General features: G+C 43.9%; 1 protein-coding gene across 2 annotated transcripts; it reads right to left on the reverse strand.

The window, feature by feature from the left end:
- Window positions 1-515: 515 nt before the first annotated feature.
- LOC128688869 (regulator of G-protein signaling 2) lies at window positions 516-15,028 on the reverse strand. 2 transcript variants are annotated; one of them, XM_053776886.2, is made up of 4 exons: window positions 14,563-15,028; window positions 10,402-10,526; window positions 7,652-7,815; window positions 516-2,922 (listed from the first exon to the last, which is right to left on the reverse strand). In XM_053776886.2, exons 1-4 carry the CDS (start codon window positions 14,661-14,663, stop codon window positions 2,728-2,730), a joined length of 585 nt encoding a protein of 194 aa, XP_053632861.1. In that variant the 5' UTR covers window positions 14,664-15,028; the 3' UTR covers window positions 516-2,727. The 2 variants fall into 2 exon arrangements, with proteins under 2 accessions (XP_053632861.1, XP_053632862.1); XM_053776887.2 differs by lacking the exon at window positions 14,563-15,028 and adding an exon at window positions 14,399-14,421.
- Between the last annotated feature and the right edge of the window lie 7,139 nt (window positions 15,029-22,167).

Genomic DNA, 22,167 nt, shown 5'->3' on the forward strand with positions numbered 1-22,167 from the left:
GAAGTACAGTGCCTGCACTCTGAAGGAGAAGTATCATGTTGAAGTTTTGTAACTGTGGTGTAAGCGCGCCTCTGGCAAGACAGTGATGGAGGGAATGATGGTGAAAGTTTTTCTTTTTCGGGCCACCCTATGATTGTGGGAAACGGCCGATGTATGTATATATATATATATATATATATATATATATATATATATATATATATATGTAATTAGTGTGTATAATAGCGAACAATAGATACAAGATACAAAATAACCACGGGGCGGGGGGAGGGGAAGTTGAATGATAGCTCTAAACCTTTCGTGTTGCAATCAACACGTCTTCATGAGATTGCAATATTGCAGAAATGAGTAGGAAGTCCAGGAAGATTAGTTCAAGAGATGGACTCTAGCTATGTAGCTAGGGTGGAGGCTTGATACACCGCCAACTAATCTTCTGGAACAGTTCATATTTTCTTTGTAATTTGTAAATTCTTGGAGCATTTTGGAAATTCTGAGGCAAGAGAAACCAGCTGGTATACATATTATAAATCTTTATTAGTAAACTATTCTTATCAAGAATTGTACAGGGGTCACACTATCTACACGGGGAAGGCGGGAGGTCAGACTATTTACACGGGTGGTCACACTATCTACACGGGTGGTCACACTATCTACACTGGTGGTCACATTGTTTACAACGGGGGACGGGGGGGGGGAGTTGGTAACAATTTGATCACAAACTACTATTAACAGTACATGTGAACTGTTAGAGTGGTGTCACTGGTACTGGAGAGGGGGAGTAGTGGTACTGGTCCTGGGGAGGGAGTGGTGATACTGGTACTGGGGAGAGAGAATGGTGGTACTTGGGAGTGAGGCTGGGTTGTTCTGTTCTAAAACTTCTAAACACGTGAAACAGCCAAACGCGATTAAATCAAATATAATAAACATGTGGGGTACATCATGGTGCCATGTGAGGTACATCATGGTGCCATGTGAGGTACATCATGGTGCCATGTGAGGTACATCATGGTGCCATGTGAGGTATATCATGGTGCCATGTGAGGTACATCATGGTGCCATGTGGGGTACATCATGGTGCCATGTGAGGTACATCATGGTGCCATGTGAGGTACATCATGGTGCCATGTGGGGTACATCATGGTAGCACGTGGGGTACATCGTGGTGCCATGTGGAGTACATCATGTTGCCATGCGGGGTACATCATGGTACCACGTGGGGTACATCATGGTGCCATGTGGGGTACATCATGGTGGCATGTGGGGTACATCATGGTGCCATGCGAGGTACATCATGGGGATCATGGAATGTGATCATGGTGCTCCTAACACTTATCATTACCGTGTGAGAGAGTGAGCGTGGGCGTGCAGAGGGTGAGGCGTGTGTGTGTATGTGTAAGCACGCCCCTCTCCATACACGCCCGCGAGCCCGCCCTCAGAGGTTACAATGGTGACCTTAAAGCTAACAGCGTCAGTAACTTAAATATGTCGTGTGTGTGAGTGTGTGTGTGTGTGTGTGTGTGTGTGTGTGTGTGTGTGTGTGGTGCACATGAGGCCTGTTAGATCAACATCCGTGCTAAGCTCTCATGAAACTGAGAGCGAGGTGGTAAACAGGTGCACGCCTACACGGGCGCGAATGACAGCCGGGGAGCAGCTATCACTGTAGACTGACACTGTCAGCCTAGCTTGACAGCTCTCATCAGCCCAGCTGGTCTATACATCCTTGACACGCTGAAACTAGGCCGCAGCCACTGTGTTCGTGCGGAAAATACGCATACATAATCTGACTTGTAGAACAAGGTAGCATCATGAACCACACAATATATTACGATATATATTACACATTAATAGCTCGATTCAAGCTAACTGACAGCTTCTTATATAAAAGTCTTTGGTAACAGGGTGTAGTAAGGTGACTCGGGGAAGAGTGGTGGCCTGGGCCCCTGGAGAGGGTCCCACACACAAGGGCCCCACCGTGACTAGCTGCATGTACAGGGCCCCACAACAGAGCCCGTCTGGGTATCACAGTCAGGGTGGCCGCCGTGTGCTGGCGGCCTCAGGGAGGAGGGGAGTAGGAGTGGAAGATGGGCCAGGGTGGAAGCATCAGCAAGTGAGCCCTGACACCTGCTCCAGTAGGTGTCTGGGAGCGTGGGAGGTGATGTCCACACTTGTTTCTGCATCAGGGGCACAGTATGGGTGATTATACCCATACCCCCTGCTGCTGCTGTTCCAGCAAGTACAGTAACACAGACTACTGCTGACACAGACTCCTCGTCAGTATCTTCGTGTACTCAGTACCTCATCATAGCTTGATCCAACACTGGCCTCACTCTTAACACTGAGGTAAATACATAACATTCTTTCGGAATATCATTTACAAATAACTTCCCGTACAAGAATATTTTCACCTAATAAATATAGAAAATAACAATATAAATTATTAAATACATAATAATTTAAGACTCTCACAGGATTTCGCCTTTAAAAATGTTGGATGTTTCAATATCCATCAGGAAAGGCGGCTTTCAAACGAGTCTGCACGATGTGCAGAGGAATGGTCAAGCCGGCAGGAAGGCTTCAAGCAGCGGCACAGCACTCGGCTGGACGCGTATGAACCTCCGGTAGCTGCTGCTCTAGTCTGGTCCCTCAGTTCTGTTCTCATGACGATGACGACGACAACGGCTGGTCATGGTCGTCCTCGGTGACAAGCGACACATCCTCGCAAATGCCCTATAACGTCTCGGGATTGGAGGGTGAGGACTCTGGGTGGAGGAGCTCCTTGTAGAGCTCAGACTGCAGGAAGCGCAGGTAAGCATCGGACTCCATCAGTGCCTGGACTCTCTTCTGCGCAGCGTCGAAGATGTATTTGTCTGGGCAGTCCAGAGACTTTGAGATCTGAGCGCGGGTGCTAGGGTCCAAGTTGATCTGAAGAAGAAGAGGATCCTTTTGTTAGATGAGAATTACAAACTAGTTTTTACGTGCTAGAAGCACGGAAACCTGCTAAGCCTCTTAGTCCTTATGTACTAGAAGCACGGAAACCTGCTAAGCCTCTTAGTCCTTACGTACTAGAAGCACGGAAACGTGCTAAGGGTTCTCTCTGGTTGATACAATGTCAAACAGTAATTCTGTTAATGTGGAGTGACCATTAAGCGAAACGGTGATTAAAGTGGATATTATGGAGGAAATGCGTCAATATAAGACGTCACTAGTCTCTCCTGGAACCTTAACACTAGCAGTGACAAGTGGATGGAGGGTGTGGAAGATACACATGGTGTGGAGGATACATACACATGTGGGTATGGAGGATACATACACATGTGGGTATGGAGGATACATACACGTGTGGGTATGGATACATACACATGTGGGTATGGAAGATACATACACATGTGGGTATGGAGGATACACACATGTGGGGCTAGAGAGTTAATTATTTAGAATAATTATCCTTACGTTCTCTAGATCTACAAGACTCGAATAACACCCAGGTACCTATTTACTTCTAGGTCAGCAGGGGCAACATCTTGCCTCGCACGGGGGTCGAACCAGGGTATTTTTTACTGTGAACCAAACACTCAATCATTGCGCTGGGAATAAGGAAGAGAATTCCATGAGCCGGAAAGATGACAGTGGAAAGTGCTTGACAGGAACCAGAGAAATAATGATGATGTGAGGTGAGTGAGGTTCACTTGAGGAAGAGGAAGTTGGTGAGGTTCACCTGGGGAGGAGGAAGAGTCGGTGAGGTTCACCTGGGGAAAAGGAATAAGAATTGGTGAGGTTCACCTGGGGAAAAGGAATAAGAGTTGGTGAGGTTCACCTGGGGAGGAGGAGGAAGAGCCGGTGAGGTTCACCTGGGGAAGAGGAGGAAGAGCTGGTGAGGTTCACCTGGGGAAGAGGATGAAGAGCTGGTGAGGTTCACCTGGGGAAGAGTTGGCGAGGTTCACCTGGGGAAGAGGAGGAAGAGTTGGTGAGGTTCACCTGGGGAAGAGGAGGAAGAGTTGGTGAGGTTCACCTGGGGAAGAGGAGGAAGAATTGGTGAGGTTCACCTGGGGAAGAGGAGGAAGAGTTTGCCTGTGTTGAACCCAGGCTCCGTCTGACCTTTACACCAGCTGCTCCCCGCCTCCCTCCCTAAAGGTTATGGACTCATCCCAGCCTGGGAACCACCACAACCACGGAGCCCATCTCTCAACCCCACCCAACCCACCTCACGCCCGCCAACCTACCTCACGCCCATGTGTCTCACACGCCCAGCGACCTCATACCCCACGTTCACTTCGCAAAATTAAACACTGACTTACCAACCCACGTTGTGAATAGGTTAGCCAAGGCAAGGCCTCTATCAAATAACCAAAACCTCCACCGACTGGTCATCATACAATGAAAAAATTACCAATTTTTCCTGACAAACAAAACACTATAGTGACCGTTAAACTATAAAATATCAAAATGCGTGTATTGACCCCTGTGATGCCATATTTAATTATAACCGCTAAACTACAGGTCATTCACAACTGGGGAAGCATATGGAAGTGTGACGTCACACTCAGTAAAGCACCTCATTAGTCATATAAAAAGTTCCAATTTTTTCTCTCTGCGCCAGTGACAAATATACATGATGTGCTGGCTGTGATGGTAGCCAAAATTAACTCTGAGGTGGAGTACGTGCGAGTATACGTGGCGTACGTGCGAGTACTAGTGGAATACATGTACATGTGGAGTACATATAAGTGCTCGTGAAGTACATGGACACACACATACACATGAGAGATAGTGATGCACAACGCAGCTTGTGGTGGCTGTAACTCCTGTAATGTCCTTCTCAAGCTAAGTCTCCATCTCCCGTAATATTCCTAAACCAAACAAAACTTTCACTCTTAGGGTCGTGAGGAAGGAAAACCATACTATTAGTTTATGAGGTTTAAAGCCTATTGACTACGCGAGGCTCATTAAGGCTGTATGCCACAGTTCATCCCCAGTCAAGAATACCTTACACCCAGTTTTAGGTATTAAACAATCAGTGTATAAACACAGACACACACCTTTAGGTTTGTATATGAATGGTATACAATACCGAGGGACTGATTACCTCATCTTTTGTATACAGTTCTACTGTCTTCTAATTATGTCCTTGATTTTGTACTGAAAGCCACTGGATGGCGAGACGTCTACAATAAAGATACCTCGGCAGACGTTACATATGTGTCTAATTTTCACCTTTAGGCTTATATGCCTCGTGAAGCAGATGCCATACTCGGATTAAGACTAGATGTGGGTACCAGAGCTAATGCTCAACTTCCACAAGCACAGACTGGTTAGCACACCTCCCACACTCTCAGTCTCCCACAAAACAGCAAGGGAGGCATTATTGCCCACACCATAAACCTCATAAACTTTGGCTTGGCCTCCCTAACCTGTCATACCCCCCCTACCTTGTTTCCCCTCTCCCAGCATCCAACCCTCTCGTCTCCCCTCGCTCCTCACCTCCGTCGTTACCATGACAACGCAGCATCCCGGCCACGAGAACTATTGATTTCCACTGTAGCTGTAACACTGCTCTCTCACCTCCCCCGCCGCCCAGGACACACGTGACCGTGTGGCAAGCTACACACGTGACCGTTCATGTGGACAAGCTACACACGTGACCGTTCATGTGGACACACGGATGGTATATGGTAATGCATGAGGGAATGAAGGAAGGAGGGAAGTGGAGAGAGCTCTGAAGGGAGGTAGGAGGAGAGAGCTCTGATGATGGGAAAGGGGGAGAGAAAGGGAGGGGTTCCATCCACCCACTCATCCAACATGTGTTCTTGCTGGCTAACACCTGAGTCCACTAACATGAGTTATGTGAACAAGTGTGCCATAACCAGGTAAATAAATGCCCAAATAAGCGATAAAAAGATATTTTAAGGACGTGTCATAGTTTTCAGGAAGGAGGAAGGGGGTGCAGAGGAGGGGGTGAGGAGGAGGGGGTGAGGAGGAGGGGGTGAGGAGGAGGGGGTGAGGAGGGGGTGAGGAGGAGGGGGTGAGGAGGAGGAGAAGGGGGTGCGGAGGAAGGGATGGGCGTGGGGTGAAAGTGATGGGAAGGGAAGACAGGAAATATGATCAACCACTGGATCATTGCTCATCTAGTGATGGAGATTTTAACATTGACTCGGGGAAGGACAAACTGTAAATCGGCTGAATACGAGACGCTAGGTAGCTAAAGTACAAAGAGTCCAGGAGTTAGAACTCAACCCCACGCACATCCGTGGCGAGTACATCCAGATATGTACCTCTGGGAAGGCACACAGCTGGCCAAGAGCAGATGTGGTGTTCAATGGTCATAACGGACACCAACGGTCATAACGGATCCTCTTCCGTTATGAGTCACGTGACAGTTGTGTACCACTGCGAGCAGCGGCTGGCAGTGAGGCTGATGTTCCCACACCGGTCCACCTACACTTGCACTGGCACCACAAGCTTAGTGCGCGCTCACGGAGGTTCCATGCTCACATTCTAATCTTGTGCAAAAGTCAGTTTGTAGATGAATGGTTCAGAGAACCGACATGTTGATAAATTAGACACATGTGCAACTCTTGGGTATCTTTATTGAGGGAACGTTTCGCCACACAGTGGCTTCATCAGTCCATACGTAGGAGAAACTTGAAGAACAGGAGAAGAATGAGGTAATCAGTCCCTCAACCTTGAGTCGATGTGTTCAGTCCATCAATCTTGAATAGATTGATGGACTGAACACATCGACTCAAGGTTGAGGGACTGATTACCTCATTCTTCTCCTGTTCTTCAAGTTTCTCCTACGTATGGACTGATGAAGCCACTGTGTGGCGAAACGTTTCCTCAAAGATACCCAAGAGTTGCACATGTGTCTAATTTATAAAAAGTCAGTTTACACACAAGGCTGGGTGGATAGACGGATGGTTGGGGGAGAGGTGCGAAGAGTCAACACAAACAGGAAAGAAAATACCATATAAGGGTGAAAAGGAAAGTGGAAACAGATAAGTACAGAAAGAAGAGAGGAAAACAGAACAGAGTGCGCACGGGCATGACCCAATTGCAGGCTAGTTTGGTCTAGGCTTAGGAACAGTGCGGTGCAAGCAGTCCATTAACAATCCTTTATGTTCAACTAATCTCGGCGTACGAAAACAACCGGATGTCTTTTTCATGGTCCACTTTCTGACAGCATAGCTTCGTGTGTGTGTGTGTGTGTGTGTGTGTGTGTGTGTGTGTGTGAGAGAGAGAGAGAGAGAGAGAGAGAGAGAGAGAGCATGTGATCGCCTTAACCAGGTGTATGAGGCTGTACCACTAACACACTGATATGTAATGACTTACATATTCTGTACACAAGAAGTAACAATAATGGAAGGTGTGTGTACTTAGAGCCCCACGCCTCTAGTCATGCCTTTAATTACTCTGCTCATCTACAACTAATGCAATAGTAGCTTTAATAATAAGTTGTGTATGAGTAAAGAATTTAGAGCTTCTCCATGAATAATATAATAATGAACGTGAATAAAGCCTGCTGAGCTTGAGGCCCAGTAAGCTTACGACAATGTTGTTCTGTTCTAATGTTGTTGTTGTGGTGACACCTTGCAGTACGGTGGGGTTCTTGATACTAACACAAGCTAAGTTACAACTGCTGAGGAAGGCAACTGACCTCCTTGGGTGCCTGCACTGCCACGTAGTCTGAATGAATCTTGGAGGCTTTAGATGGCATCTTAGCAGCTCGAGTTTTCTTGAAGTCTTCCACTGCAAGCCAGAACTCCACATTCTCCTCACTGAACTCTCGCTGCAGGAAAGCCTTAAAAAGTGCTTGACCATCTGCAAGGAGAAGAAAATAGGATATTACTTCCTCGGGAGACGTATATAGAATTGGATATGAGAAGAAATACAAAATATTGAGCTTACCTAGGATGATATCTTCCTTCACACATACTTTATGTTAATCTGTCTAAGTCACTCAGATAGCCTTCACCTCTCCCTTATCCTTCACACTCTCCCTACCCTTGTTCCTGCTGACTTTCCCTATCCTAACCTCCCACCTGAGTAGTCTACCATGATAGATGTTCCTGGTACGGAGAAGCATATGGACAAGATTTCCTGCATTCCTGCTGCCCTTGTTCACCTACCAGTAAAATAGTTACCAGTCTGCTAGCTGAATGTTGTGGGTCGCATTCAGGGGACAGTGTTAGAAAGCTCTCGTTATGCTAGAATGTCACATTTGTAAAAAAGCACTCCGTTCCTGGGTATAACAACTCCAGTAGTTGGTGGCAGTATTAAAGTGCTGGGTGAAAGGTATCCATCTAATTTATGAGGTTGATTAAAAAAAACTCGTGATGTATGTCCTGTGACGTCACTACTGTCACATTCCCTTCTATATTCTAAACACTTGGGCTAAAATTAATGTGTGTGTGTGTGTGTGTGTGTGTGTGTGTGTGTTCTTACATAAATAAAACTAATAAACCTGCTCAACCTTTTCTGTTTGTTCTCAACAGCTACACAAATTCTCTTTCATGTAATCATCCTTCAAGATTGTTGATGTGGGTCGCCCACCTCACAATCCTGACCCACTCCCTTGCCTGCCACACCTCATCTTTCCCCTTCCCTACCACACCTGCTCACTCTCTTCCCTATCATGCCTGCTCATCCCCTTTCCCTCTGTGGCCAGGTTTGGCCATCCATGCAAGATCAACGACAACACTGTCCTCTCGCCCATCCCTCGCAAAGTCAGACCAGGGCCACGTCTGCCTTTGTGGACCGTCCTTGTATCTCTTCGTTGGGCACTCACCACACTTTTAGCACAATTAGCGCCACAAAAACCCCAGATCAACCCCCGCACCGCTATTTTCACTCCTTCCCGCTGCCAGGACGGTGTTGCCAAGGATCTACTTGTCGAAATGATCTTTACTGGACCACCTGTGCATTCACTAAAAGCTGCCAAACGTTCTTCTCTCATTTGCAGAGTTTGACTGTATCGAGTTATCTTACGGTCAATCGCCATAATGTACGATACGCGTGCGCTTTCAACATCTGTGTGTACTCGTAGCTACTGCAAAAATTTATACTATTTTTTATCTAACCATTTGTAGGTATCCTAAACTAAACTTATCGTAGGAATGGTCTATGTGTGTGATATTACCTCTGAGAAGTTAAAGAACATAGGAGTCCCATTTCAGTGTTTAGTCTGCGGTTTGCTTTAAAGTTTGCAGTAATTATAGCATACAACTTTCACGTGAACTCCATTCCAGTATTTAATTATTCTCTGAAGAAAAATGTTTGTGTCCTTTCGGCACTAATTTTTGTCTCTGTGCTGCGGCTTCTTGTTCCTGTTTGTGCTGAGATGTGTTGAATGTAACGATGCGTAACACGTCGTTACCGAGTTTGCTCGATAATATCGTTTCATTTATAGCATCATACGCTATTCAGCTTAGTTCCTTTTTAATTAAATACCCATTATCAATGGCTTCCCTTTCACATTAGCTTTTTGACTTTCATCATTATTGTTTGCAGTCCAGCATTTATTAAATCCCCTCCCCCCCCCCTCTCTCTCTAGTGAACTATATTCATTTACGCGAGTTTTTCCATCTTTATTATGGATTTCTTATACTAAAAATTGACACTGTGTTTTGGATCATAATTTATCAAGTAGTTTACATTTTACCAATATTACTAGTTACTTCCTTTCTCCCAGAGTTTCTCTCTTTTCCATCCTAGAGAGTTGCCCTCGACCACTACCTCATTTAGAATATATTTACCAATGTGTTGGTGGGAACATAGCAAGCTTTGGCTTGGACCTTCACCAACAATGTCAGGAAGGTGGAATGTACCGCAAATTCTCGCCACTTTTATCATGATGGTGTTGACCCTGCCAAATTCCAGCAGTCCGTTGATCACTCCTGTGATACTTGTGACCATTTACGATAGTTCTACTCTCGAGGCCCATCTTATAGCCACAACCCTATTCTTTACTAACAAGTCAACCAGGTTGTTGCTGCCAACGCCTCGTAGTCCTACATAGATATTACAACTTGGCTGATCTGTCAATTGTTTGGGACTTTTCAACATCCTACCTGTTGCTTCTGTCGTCCAGTACGCACCAGAACTGCCTGCCCTCCCCATTATAAGTACAGTACCTGCCTATGCTGTGAACTTTGTTGTCGACTGAGGGACTGAGGCGAGAGCAACGAAATGTCAATGTGGCAGATAAACATTCTCAAGATAAAAATAAGGTATGGTACGGTTCTACATAAATAATTTTTGTAGTTGGAATGGTAGGTATAGTGATAATTACAGCAGCTGTAGTAGTAGTAGAAGTAGGAAAGACGCAAATAAGGATTTACCCCTGGATGGGTACTAGCCAAGAGTGGTATATGTCCTTCTCTAACTAGACAATATATAGGTACTTACATTTAGAAGCCATGAGGTTGTGAAAGCTCTCTGCCCAGCCCTGGGCCTCCTCAGGTTGCGGTCTGACGCTCACCTGCGCCTCCCCGCGGCGCCGCAGCCAGCCTAGCCGCAGCCGCATATCACTCCTGTGGAGGACAAAGATAACAAGGTCAAGACCACATTGCCTATAGTAAAATAAGCCGCATCGTTCCTAGTGCAAATACACTAGAATAAAATTATTAGCACAACCGGTTTTTTGCTTGAGCAACACGTTCCCCTGTTTAAGAAAAAAATAGGAAAGAATACAAGAGAATGATGGATTCCAATATCTGTATAGAAAAAAAATTATTTACCTGGTCTGGCAAAATCAAGGCAGAACACAACAATTTCATTAGGATTTTTACACTCGTCTGTGTGTGTGTGTGCGAAAACACCTAAACTCACCCAAAGTAGTCAGACTACCTAACCTTTCTCTAACCACAACTTCAATCACTGCTCTGTCCTACTCTAGTCCGTCCACTCCCCATTGTTCCCAACTCTCTTATGAGTTAACACAAAATGAAACGCAGTATGAGCACTTGAGTGTGGGTGGGAGTGTATGTGAGCGGGGGATACTCTAAGAGCTGTGTGAGATAATGTGGGAGTGCTACAAGTGTTGTGAGGGTGGGTGTGGGAACGTGAGGTACTGTGTTGTGAGGTAGGGTGGGGTGGAAGCTTAAGGTGCTGTGTTGTGAGGGTGGGTGTGGGGAGCGTGATGTGCTGTATTGTGAGGGTGGGTGTGGAAGTTCAGCGTAACACCAGTCGTCTCGGGAAGACTAGTTATGACAGTGGACAGGATGCTATATAATAATTTAATTGACAACACGGGACGTCCCGCGCACACACAATTGTGTATGTATGTGGTGTGTGTTTATCCAACAAGTGTAGTTCAGTAGTTTACACACTGGGTTTTTCATATCAATGTCAACAAGCGTGTAATCTCTGGACTGCCTCCTACAGGATGTATTATATCAACACCGTGTCAAGAAACCCACTGGGTTCCTTCCCACTTTCTCAAGCGTAGTACAACACCCAGTTAAGAGAGAACAATTATCCAGTAAATATTCTATAGACAGAATAAGCAGACACAGGCGCTGTGAGGAGATATGGAGGGAATAACGAGAGAGAGAGAGAGAGAGAGAGAGAGAGAGAGAGAGAGAGAGAGAGAGAGAGAGAGAGAGAGAGAGAGAGAGAGAGAGAGAGAGAGAGGAAGAAGGCGAGGTTTTCTGAAGGTTCCGGGAGCAGATGAGGTTGCCAGAGGGTTAGGCGTGTCGCCCCCGCAAATGTGATCAACAGCCGGACCTAGATTATGAGAGAGAGAGAGAGAGAGAGAGAGAGAGAGAGAGAGAGAGAGAGAGAGAGAGAGCTGCATTTCTGTACGAAAAATAAACAAACGTTGAAACAAAAATAATCGTGCCTGACTTGTATTGGAGATTTTTTCGGACGAGGGAGAAGTAGGATCACTGAAAGGGAGGTGGTAATGAAGGGGAGGTGCAGGAGTCAATATGGTTTGTGTTCTTCACTTCTATTTGGCCGTGTCCAGCAGCAATCGACTAACAAACAATTTTTACTGCTAGGTGGGCAGGGGCAGCAGGGTGTATAAATGTTCCTCCGTGCCAGGGGATCGAACCCTAGACTTTGCGAGTGTGAGACGAATGCTGTCACCAGGGAGCTACACAGCACCCTGACAACAATGATATCAAAGGGTTTAAGGGTGACCGGTGGGGAAAAGGGAGAGCGAGGAGGAATAGAGGGGTAAGGGGAGGAGTGTGGGTGATGACGCAAATGTGACGTCATGTTCTACAGCTGTGCTCACTAGAGCGTGCAGGAGCCACTTCTGTTTCCTTGTTCTCTGTTCCCCACTGTAAGAACATAAGGAACACTGCGACAGGCCTACTGACTCGTGCTGTGCTGGCTCAAGTAGAACTCACACACACACTTTTCCCGTCACCTGTGCAAGTTGCGGGCCAATGTTTCCTTTCTTAAGTCAGGGAGGAGCGACACTGTCTTGGTTGAGGTAGTCTGCTTCCACTGCTTCAAGCGATGCTGGGAGCCACCCATTCTCACTGTCTGTCTGTCCGTGTGTGTGTGTGTTTCTCTGCTTCGTTCAGACTAGTGACTGATATACTTGCTGCTGCATATGTGTATATGTTCCACAGAGACAGAGAGGAAGCCTCCTAAAAATGTGCTCCTGAGACAATCTCCTGAGTGTGCACCAGAGAGGGGCCTCCTGGGAATGTGTTCCAGAGAGGAAGCCTCCTGGGAATGTATTCCAGAGAGGAAGCCTCCTGGGAATGTATTCCAGAGAGGAAGCCTCCTGGGAATGTGTTCCAGAGATGAAGTCTCCTGGGAATGTGTTCCAGAGAGGAAGCCTCCTGGGAATGTGTTCCAGAGAGGAAGCCTCCTGGGAATGTGTTCCAGAGAGGAAGCCTCCTGGGAATGTGTTCCAGAGAGGAAGCCTGGGAATGTTCCAGAGGAGGCTTCTGGGTTTCAGCGCCAGCAGCGCCGCTAGAGGATCATTCTGGGTCCTGTCACCCTTCCTTCATAACACTGCTGCTAGCAAACTTCCTGTCCATTCACCTTCCTCTTCTCTTCGTCGATTTCTTCCTTTTATCTACTTCCTCCTCCTTTTATCTTGTTCTTCCTCCTATATTATTTCGGGAATGGAGCATGGTACACTCGGGGTGAGAGAGAGAGAGAGAGAGAGAGAGAGAGAGAGAGAGGGGGGGGAGAAAAAAAATTCTCATTTGCTCAAGCTGCTCTTTTAAAATGTTATAACTATACATTATTAGCCACTGCCCAAAGGGATAGTGAAAAAATCCAGCTACTATTGTTTCTCAAATACCATATTTGTATTAATTACTATTATTATTATTATTTGCATTGCTACTATTATTAATTATTATTAAACACTGATGCCTGAGGCCGAGTGAGAGAGGGTGGGGCTGGACGCAGCACCAACACAATACACAAGAAGGTTGCCTCATTTTGCCTGACTCGGATATATACGCAGGTGCACACACTACACACGTCATACATACCCTGTTAGTAAGTTACTTGTGTATGTGTACGTGTTTCTTGTATTTGTATACATACGTTATTCGTATACGTGTAAGTGTTTCTCGTAAACATTGCTTTGTGCTTCCTACGTTATATTAAAGTTTTGCGTACTTGTGAGGTCGTTAGATCACAGACTCGGTGCAAGACAGAGAACACTGGACACACGTACTGTAACTGGCTTCCGCAAAGTCTGAACACAACACTACATTCTCCCATCCCCCCAACACACAAAACTACGGTTACATTCATACTCTAACACACATTATTATTCATACAAGATAAATGGCCTCCATAATTAACTATTCCACTCACACATGCAATATAACGTTCACAAACACGATATGAAGAGACAGTATGAGGCATGAGCATTACTCCGAGTTGGCACTGTACATGCACACTCACACACAGCTAGACATGACTGTCTTGGCATCTGGAGGACAAGAAAATATATGTGGTACTACCCCAAAGAGTTAATAGGTTATGTACTGCTCTACCTGTCTCTACACCTTCCCCACACTCACTCTACACTGAACGTCACTTCACCACTATGTAGAGCTCACAACACCAACACTACAACCTTGACACTTGCCCTCACATGTGACCACACCAGCATCACACACACCTGCCCTCACATATGGCCACACCGCCATCACACAAGACCAAACCATTACAACTTGACACGTGCCCATGCAAGACCACACCACCATTGCACACTTGCCCTCACACAAAATCATATACCGTCACACACACCTGCTCTAACATAAGATCACACCACCATCACTCACTCGGCACTTGTGCAACACACATACACCATCCCACATTTAGCACTTGCATTAGACCATAACATACCTAACACTTGCACAAGTCCATCACATACTTGGCACTCCTCACACCCTTGCACTATACACTTGGCACTTACCCTCGTATATGCCCATCAGACACTTGGCACCTGTCCTCACATGAGACTAGCAGACACTCGGCACTTTACACACCTGCTCTCACAAAAGATCATCACGTACTTGACACTCTTCACACTTTGGCACCACACAGGCAGTCCTAAAAAAAACATTAGGCCTAAATTACCGTTTGCCGTGGGCGAGTGAATCAGCGATGGCAGAGTTAATAGAACCGAGGACGTTCTTGGTAGCCTTGAGTGACTCACGACGAAGATCAGTAGCAATCATGACTGTTGTGTTAAAGGGCTAGACGTGCTAGCCACTACTGAGGGAGGGGGAAGGGTAAGGTAGACGGCGGACTCCTTGAAGGAATGGTGGCACTACTAGGCAAAAGTCTTGTAGAGAATAAGGTGTTGGAGTCGTTGACACAACTCTTGCTGTACACTATTCAAAAAATCACTACAAGTGTTCCGTAGATAATGTAGTCTGCACTATGGTAGAATCCTTGTAGAGGTCGAGTTGTATATGGTTCAGGTTCTCAATTAAGAACCAGTTGTAGGCAATATACGAAGAGCAACTGGTTGTGTTTACAATCTGGGAGCTGAGAGTTACGTCTTGCTCTTGTCTTGTACCAAGGTGGTCTGAGCTGCCAGCCACCCGGCCCCGCTAAATAAGCCGCGACGCGCGCTCACGCGCACACACACATACGCTGTCACACACACACCCGCGCGCACACACACACAGACACACACACAAACATAGAGATAAACACAGACGCGCGCACGCTCTCCTCCAAGCCCTTTCCTGCCCTGATCTCTACTTTAATCCCCACTAATTCTAACTAGTAAAAGACTAAATAAACTTCTTAACAAGCACCTGTAAGTAAGTTTCTAACTTGGACAAGTCTAATAACCTAGTTACGGAAATGGTAATTAAGGCCACACAGGTATTGTGTCTTTTGATTATATGTATATAATTTTCACTTAAATGGTTCGGAATAAGTAAAATAAAAAAATCAATGAATTATAACAACAAAATATAGAAAACTGGGTAATAAAGAACACGTGTAAACAATAATAGACATAAAACATAAGAAAAGAGAAGTGTTGTATATTTCGGTCTGGCACTGAGTCCCTCTTCGGGAAAATGTCTGCTAAATAGGACTTCATTGTAAAACTGAAACATATATGTGCGATACTCATCTTTTATTTGGTCTCAATGTGTGTTCGTTTATACCACTGACCAATGTATATTAATTCTCAGAGCAGCTTCACATATGATCAGTTGCAAAAGACTAAGACAACAAGCCTGAACATGGCTTCCCGGATGTCCTCACTGGGCACACTTCTTTCCTTTACATTCTGGAGAAACATTAGGCGTCAAATAAGTCTGGAAAAACAATACAACTCAAGCGGATGTTGTTGAACTTGTTAAGCGACGTAAGGCGTAACCGACTCGACCAGCAGTGAGTTCACCCCTCTCCCTTTCCCCTACCCTCACCCATACCCCCTTATCTTCTCCCTTACCCTCCCATCCCCACAAGTCCACTCCCACCACAGCTTCAATCCACGGCCAAGCATAGCGTCACGGCCAGCGGGACCCCGACTCCCTGGGCCCGGCCTGGCTGGCCAGTCACTAGTGCGTCCCAGACGCTCGTGCAGGGAAGGTGGGTGTTTCTCGACCAGCTTCGAACTGATCTGGACACCAACCAATTTGTCATTTGTGTCCGTTCCGTCCAGTATTCTTTCTCCCCACGGAACATGTGTGAGGTATGCGGAGAGTATCTCCTGCCTACCTCGTGGTGGGAGATTACCTCCTGGCTGCTAGAACATGTCTTGCAACAGTCGGAAATCTGTAGAAAGGTTTACCGTGTCCGTGTGAGGCAGTGGGATCACTCTTGCCTCCAGGGTCTATTAGACATACCTGAGACCGGTTTTTAGTTTTTTCTATTCTCATTGCCAAACCCAAACCCCAGGTTCAATTCCCAGATGTGGAGAGACGATGGGCAAGTCTCCTAACTCTCCTTACACCTGCTGTCCCTACTTATTTAACAACTCGTAGGAGTTAATTTGGTGCTGTGCGTCGCTTCCTTGAGAACTGAATAACATCATTGGACATAAACCATGTTGTTTGACGCCGGGTTATATTGAGCTATAAACACTCCGGAATTATAATCAAAGTGTTATTTATGTGGAAGGTGGGTGAAACAACTTAAAAAGAAGGAAAACAATGTTAGGTGTGTGGAGAAGATAAACACTCGGGCGCTAGACATTACTGAAATAACAATACAAACATACAATACCACTAAACTATAAACTTAGGTTCGTAACATTTAAAAAAAAATGTGGAATAATGAGCATAAGCCGACAAAATTTAGTAGAAAAATACTTATAGAAATAAAAGATTATATTTACTATAACTTCGTCATGTATCAAATAGTGCTTAATTAAACTCCAAGAGGGTGAAAGGTTGGTTAATTAGTAAAAGTTTTTTGTTGGCTTTTCCATTACCTTTAATAAAAAAAAATTCAGAATTTTCTGCATTTCGATAATAATTTGTATAGACAGTGACAGATAAATGCTACAGCAACCAAGGACGGAGTTGTTATCGCTGGTGTTCTTAGCTACTTATGCTGCGAGATGTAACCTTGACGGTGGCAGTAGGTTCATACCTGGGATGAGTCCCTCGTGGTAAAATCTAAACTATTCCCATAACGTCGCATAAGGCCTAGCTTCCCTGGTGGCCTGAACAATGAGGTTATTATTAGTTGCAGCTGATGAGGCACCTCTATTAACTTTATTCCCTCTTGCATACGTCTAAATCTGTTCACACAATGTTTCTTATAATAGGTTGAATGTTTACACATTATTTCTTATATTTACTGGTAGAAAGTTGAAAAGTTAATCGTGAACCTCTGAGAAGTCAAAGACTTGTGTACATTTTCTCTGATATATCTTCCTTGAAAGATTTAGATTAAACTTTGCAGCTATCCTGTGGACGATAGCGCAATAACATATATATAAACGTAAGGCCTAGAGAGGGCAAGACTCTGAAAGGGTTAACAGGAATACATATAGGTATATTACTTAAACAGTATATATTTCTTACAAATTATTTTATTTATTACAAGAAATGCTAAGAGACTTTCAGAATTTCTTTCTGGTATCTTATTTTGAAGGGAAACTTGAGCACTGAACAGTACACTAGATGGAGGGGCCACACGTGCCTTGGGTGCTGAAACGATGTACCAGCCACACTTTCTCAGAAAGATTTTTTTTTTTTACCGTATAGATTCACGAAAAACACGAATAAAATTAAGCACTTAGTAACGCCTTTGTTTCTCTTCCCTTCCCTGGGAATGTTCGTACAAAGACAGGAACCTTAGTTACGCATTAGCTCACTGGAATTTGCATTTAAATACAAACAAATGCACATGCATGAACTCGTCACCCCTCTGACTCATCTTTCTTCCTGTGTACGTTTGTATTTTCTTCTCCCCTTCCCACTTTCCTGCATGCCTTTTCTACTCTTACCTTATTGTTCCATCTTCTCCATCTTGCATGTTCAGCTTTTTTTCTTTAGCACAAGCGTGTATCTTTATTTAAAGACTAAAAGTTTTCATCCTACGTCATCTTTGCAAACCTATCTAAAATGTATTTATTCCGTCAGCCCTTGTGTTTCTAATGCTCATTTAAATATCGTATGTCAAGTAGTAGTCCTGATGAGAACTCCGGGATCCCCACTGGCATTTAGTCAGAGACATTTGTTATTACCAAGAGAAGTCTTATTTACAGCATTTAGAAAAAAAAGGCACATAAGCGTTGTGCTGCTACCATAGCTACATTGTGGGAATAAAAGCTAGATATGTTTCCCTGTCATATTCACTCAGGTTGGATTTCGCAACATCAGTTAAGGTAGTCTGCCAGCCTGAGAAACTTTAGAAAAACGATGAGGATATCGGATCAAGAGCTATACGAGATTAATAGGTTTCGTCCCAATAGAACTGAAATTGTTGTTACTTGGGAATTACCCTCTTGAAGGAAGGGTTCGAAGGGGGATCAGTAATGAAGAATTCTTAGGAAAGAGAAGAACTGGTTGGTAAGCTTGACTATCAACTTAAACCAGACAACGGAAACACCTTGACCGACTCTCGCCTGTCAACTTTTGTAACGACTCTCACCTGTCAACTTTTGTAACGACTCTCACCTGTCAACTTTTGTAACGACTCTCACCTGTCAACTTTTGTAACGACTCTCACCTGTCAACTTTTGTAACGACTCTCACCTGTCAACTTTTGTAACGACTCTCACCTGTCAACTTTTGTAACATCAACAAAAATAACCACAATAAAGACTCCCCACAACCTACACTTTGAGGGCCTTGAAATAATTTAATATAGTTCGTAAATTTAGGCCTACCTAAGATAGTGTGGGCTAACATTAAGATAAATTATATTGTTATTTTTGGCCACAAAATAACCACTGTGAAAAAGTAGCGAAATTCCATGCGCTTCCTTGACTTCTCATATTATCAAGGATTTCGCTATTTTTTCTCAGTGGTTGTTTTGCATATTGTGATATCACCTGTTTGCTGCATTCTTACACACACACACACACACACACACACACACACACACACATATATATATATATATATATATATATATATATATATATATATAATATATATATATATATATATATATATATGCAAAACAACCACTCTGAAAGAATAGAGAAATTTCGCTATTCTTTCAGAGTGGTTGTTTTGCATATTCTGAAATCACCTGTTTACTGTGATCTTATTGCATATGTATATATATATATATATATATATATATATATATATATATATATATATATATATATATATATATATATATATATATATATCTTTGAAAGAGTGCTAAGAAGCAGGATTGCAAATTATCTGGATTCCCAAAATCTGCACAATCCAGGGCAACATGGGTTCAGGGCAGGTCGCTTCTGCCTCTCACAACTACTGGATCACTATGATATGGCCTTGGATGCACTGGAAGAAAATCAGAATGCAGATGTAATATACACAGAATTTGCAAAAGCATTTGACAAATGTGATCATGGCGTAATAGCCCATAAAATACGTGCTAAAGGAATAACTGGGAAAGTGGGGAGATGGATCTTCAACTTCCTAACAAATCGAACACAAAGAGTAGTGGTCAACAGAGTTAAATCGGAGGCTGCCATAGTGAAGAGCTCTGTTCCACACTGCACAGTACTCGCCCCCATCTCATTCCTTATCCTTATATCAGACATAGACAGAGATATACATCACAGCACCGTATCATCCTTTGCGGATGATACTAGGATCTGCATGAGGCTGTCATCTGCTGAGGACGCGGTTAACCTCCAAGAAGATATAAACAAAGTTTTCCAGTGGACAACGGTAAACAATATGATGTTCAATGAGGACAAATTCCAACTACTCCGTTATGGAAAACTGGAGGAGATAATAACTAGAACAGAATATACTACAGACTCTGGCCATACAATAGAGCGGAAAAACTGTAAGGGACCTGGGAGTAGTAATGTCTGAAGATCTCACTTTCAAGGATCACAACAGTGCCGTGATCGCACGTGCAAAGAAAATGATAGGATGGATAATGAGAACGTTCAAAACGAGAGATGCCAAGCCAATGATGATCCTTTTCAAATCACTTGTTCTCTCTAGGCTGGAATACTGCTGTACATTAACATCTCAATTCAAAGCAGGTGAAATCGCAGATCTAGAGAGTGTACAGAGATCCTTTACTGCACGTATAAGTTCTGTCAAGCACCTTAACTACTGGGAACGCTTGGACGCACTTGACTTGTATTCGTTGGAACGCAGGAGGGAGAGATATATCATAATCTACACTTGGAAAATCTTGGAGGGAATGGTCCCAAATCTGCACACAGAAATCACTCCCTACGAAAGTAAAAGACTGGGCAGGCGATGCAAAATGCCCCCAATAAAAAGTAGGGGCGCCATTGGTACACTAAGAGAAAACACCATAAGTGTCCGGGGCCCAAGACTGTTCAACAGCCTCCCATCAAACATTAGGGGAATTGCCAATAAACCCCTGGCTGCCTTCAAGAGAAAGTTGGACAGATACCTAAAGTCCGGATCAGTGCCGGATCAGCCCGGCTGTGGTTCGTACGTTGGACTGCGTGCGGCCAGCAGTAACAGCCTAGTTGATCAGGCTCTGATCCATCGGGAGGCCTGGTCATGGACCGGGCCGCGGGGGCGTTGATCCCCGGAATAACCTCCAGGTATCCAGGTAACCTCCAGGAATAGGTAAAACTTGCGATTTTGGCTTAAAAGCAACCCTCTTCTTGCCGAATAAGGCAAGTGAAAATTTGTGTGTTCAATAATTTCGCAAAAATCACTCTGAACCTAACGAAAAAAAAAAATATATATTTCATTGTTTGTTTATTATTAAATTATTACAAACTTATCTAAAATATATTTATTTGGATTAGACTAAATTAAATTGCGCTTGTTATAATAAGGTTAGGTAACTTTTCTAAGGTTCTTTTGGTACAAAATTATTAATTTTTACATTAACATAAACGAAAAAAAAATCTTTAAACGTATACAAGAAAATTTTAGAAAGGATTTAATTTTAAATAAGTGCTTGCTAATTGACTAGTTTTACCTATTCGGAATATATATATATATATATATATATATATATATATATATATATATATATATATATATATATATATATTATTGTAACCACGAACGAGTGGTATTGATCAATAACAACACTGCGCTAGCCAAGGATTCGAACCCATGTTGTACTGGCCTGCCTCATGGTAAGCGAGAACCACATGACGCTTTAAACCACTGGACCACCCAACCCTACAACATGGGTTCGAATCCTTGGCTAGCGCAGTGTTGTTATTGATCAATACCACTCGTTCGTGGTTACAATAATATATAAATACTGCTCGTGAGGCTAGTACACCAAACAGGGATGAGAATGAAATTAGCTTAGAAGCTCCCACACCTCCGTATGCCCTCGGATGGTGGCCCAACAGCTAGCATTGCTGGCTGCGCCATTCTTGTAGTGTTGGGTGGTTTGCAGATGAATGGTTCAGAGAACCGACACGTTGATAAATTAGACACATGTGCAACTCTTGGGTATCTTTATTGAGGAAACGATTCGCCACACGGTGGCTTCATCAGTCCATACATAGGAGAAACTTGAACAGGAGGAGAATGAGGTAATCAGTCCCTCAACCTTGAGTCGATGTGGTCAATCCATCAATCCCGAATGGACTGACCACATCGACTCAAGGTTGAGGGACTGATTACCTTATTCTCCTCCTGTTCTTCAAGTTTCTCCTATGTATGGACTAATGAAGCCACTGTGTGGCGAATCGTTTCCTCACTAAAGATACCCAAGAGTTGCACATATGTCTAATTGATCAGGGTTGGGTGGTCCTGTGGTTTAAAGCGTCATATAATTCTCGCTTACCATGAGGTAGGCCAGTACAACATGGGTTCGAATCCTTGGCTAGCGCAGTGTTGTTATTGATCAATGCCACTCGTTCGTGGTTACAATAATATATATATATATATATATATATATATATATATATATATATATATATATATATATATTCCGAATAGGTAAAACTAGTCAATTAGCATTATTCACTGTTCAGGTAATACTTTAAAGCACAAGTTCTAGTTATCCTGCCTATAATTATACTGTCTGACTATAGGTATTCTGGTATAAGATATACTTATTTTAGTATAATTT

Source organism: Cherax quadricarinatus, chromosome 16 (assembly GCF_038502225.1).
Source record: "Cherax quadricarinatus isolate ZL_2023a chromosome 16, ASM3850222v1, whole genome shotgun sequence".
Classification (NCBI taxonomy): domain Eukaryota; kingdom Metazoa; phylum Arthropoda; class Malacostraca; order Decapoda; family Parastacidae; genus Cherax; species Cherax quadricarinatus.

Excerpts from the sequence above, each read along its gene's own strand:
- LOC128688869 (XM_053776886.2), bottom strand. The coding sequence starts at position 14,663 with ATGATTGCTACTGATCTTCGTCGTGAGTCACTCAAGGCTACCAAGAAC. Across the intron at positions 10,527-14,562 it reads TCACTCGCCCACGGCAAACG|GAGTGATATGCGGCTGCGGC; the intron begins GTAATTTAGGCC and ends TGTCCTCCACAG. Across the intron at positions 2,923-7,651 it reads CAGTGCAGGCACCCAAGGAG|ATCAACTTGGACCCTAGCAC; the intron begins GTCAGTTGCCTT and ends CTTCTTCTTCAG.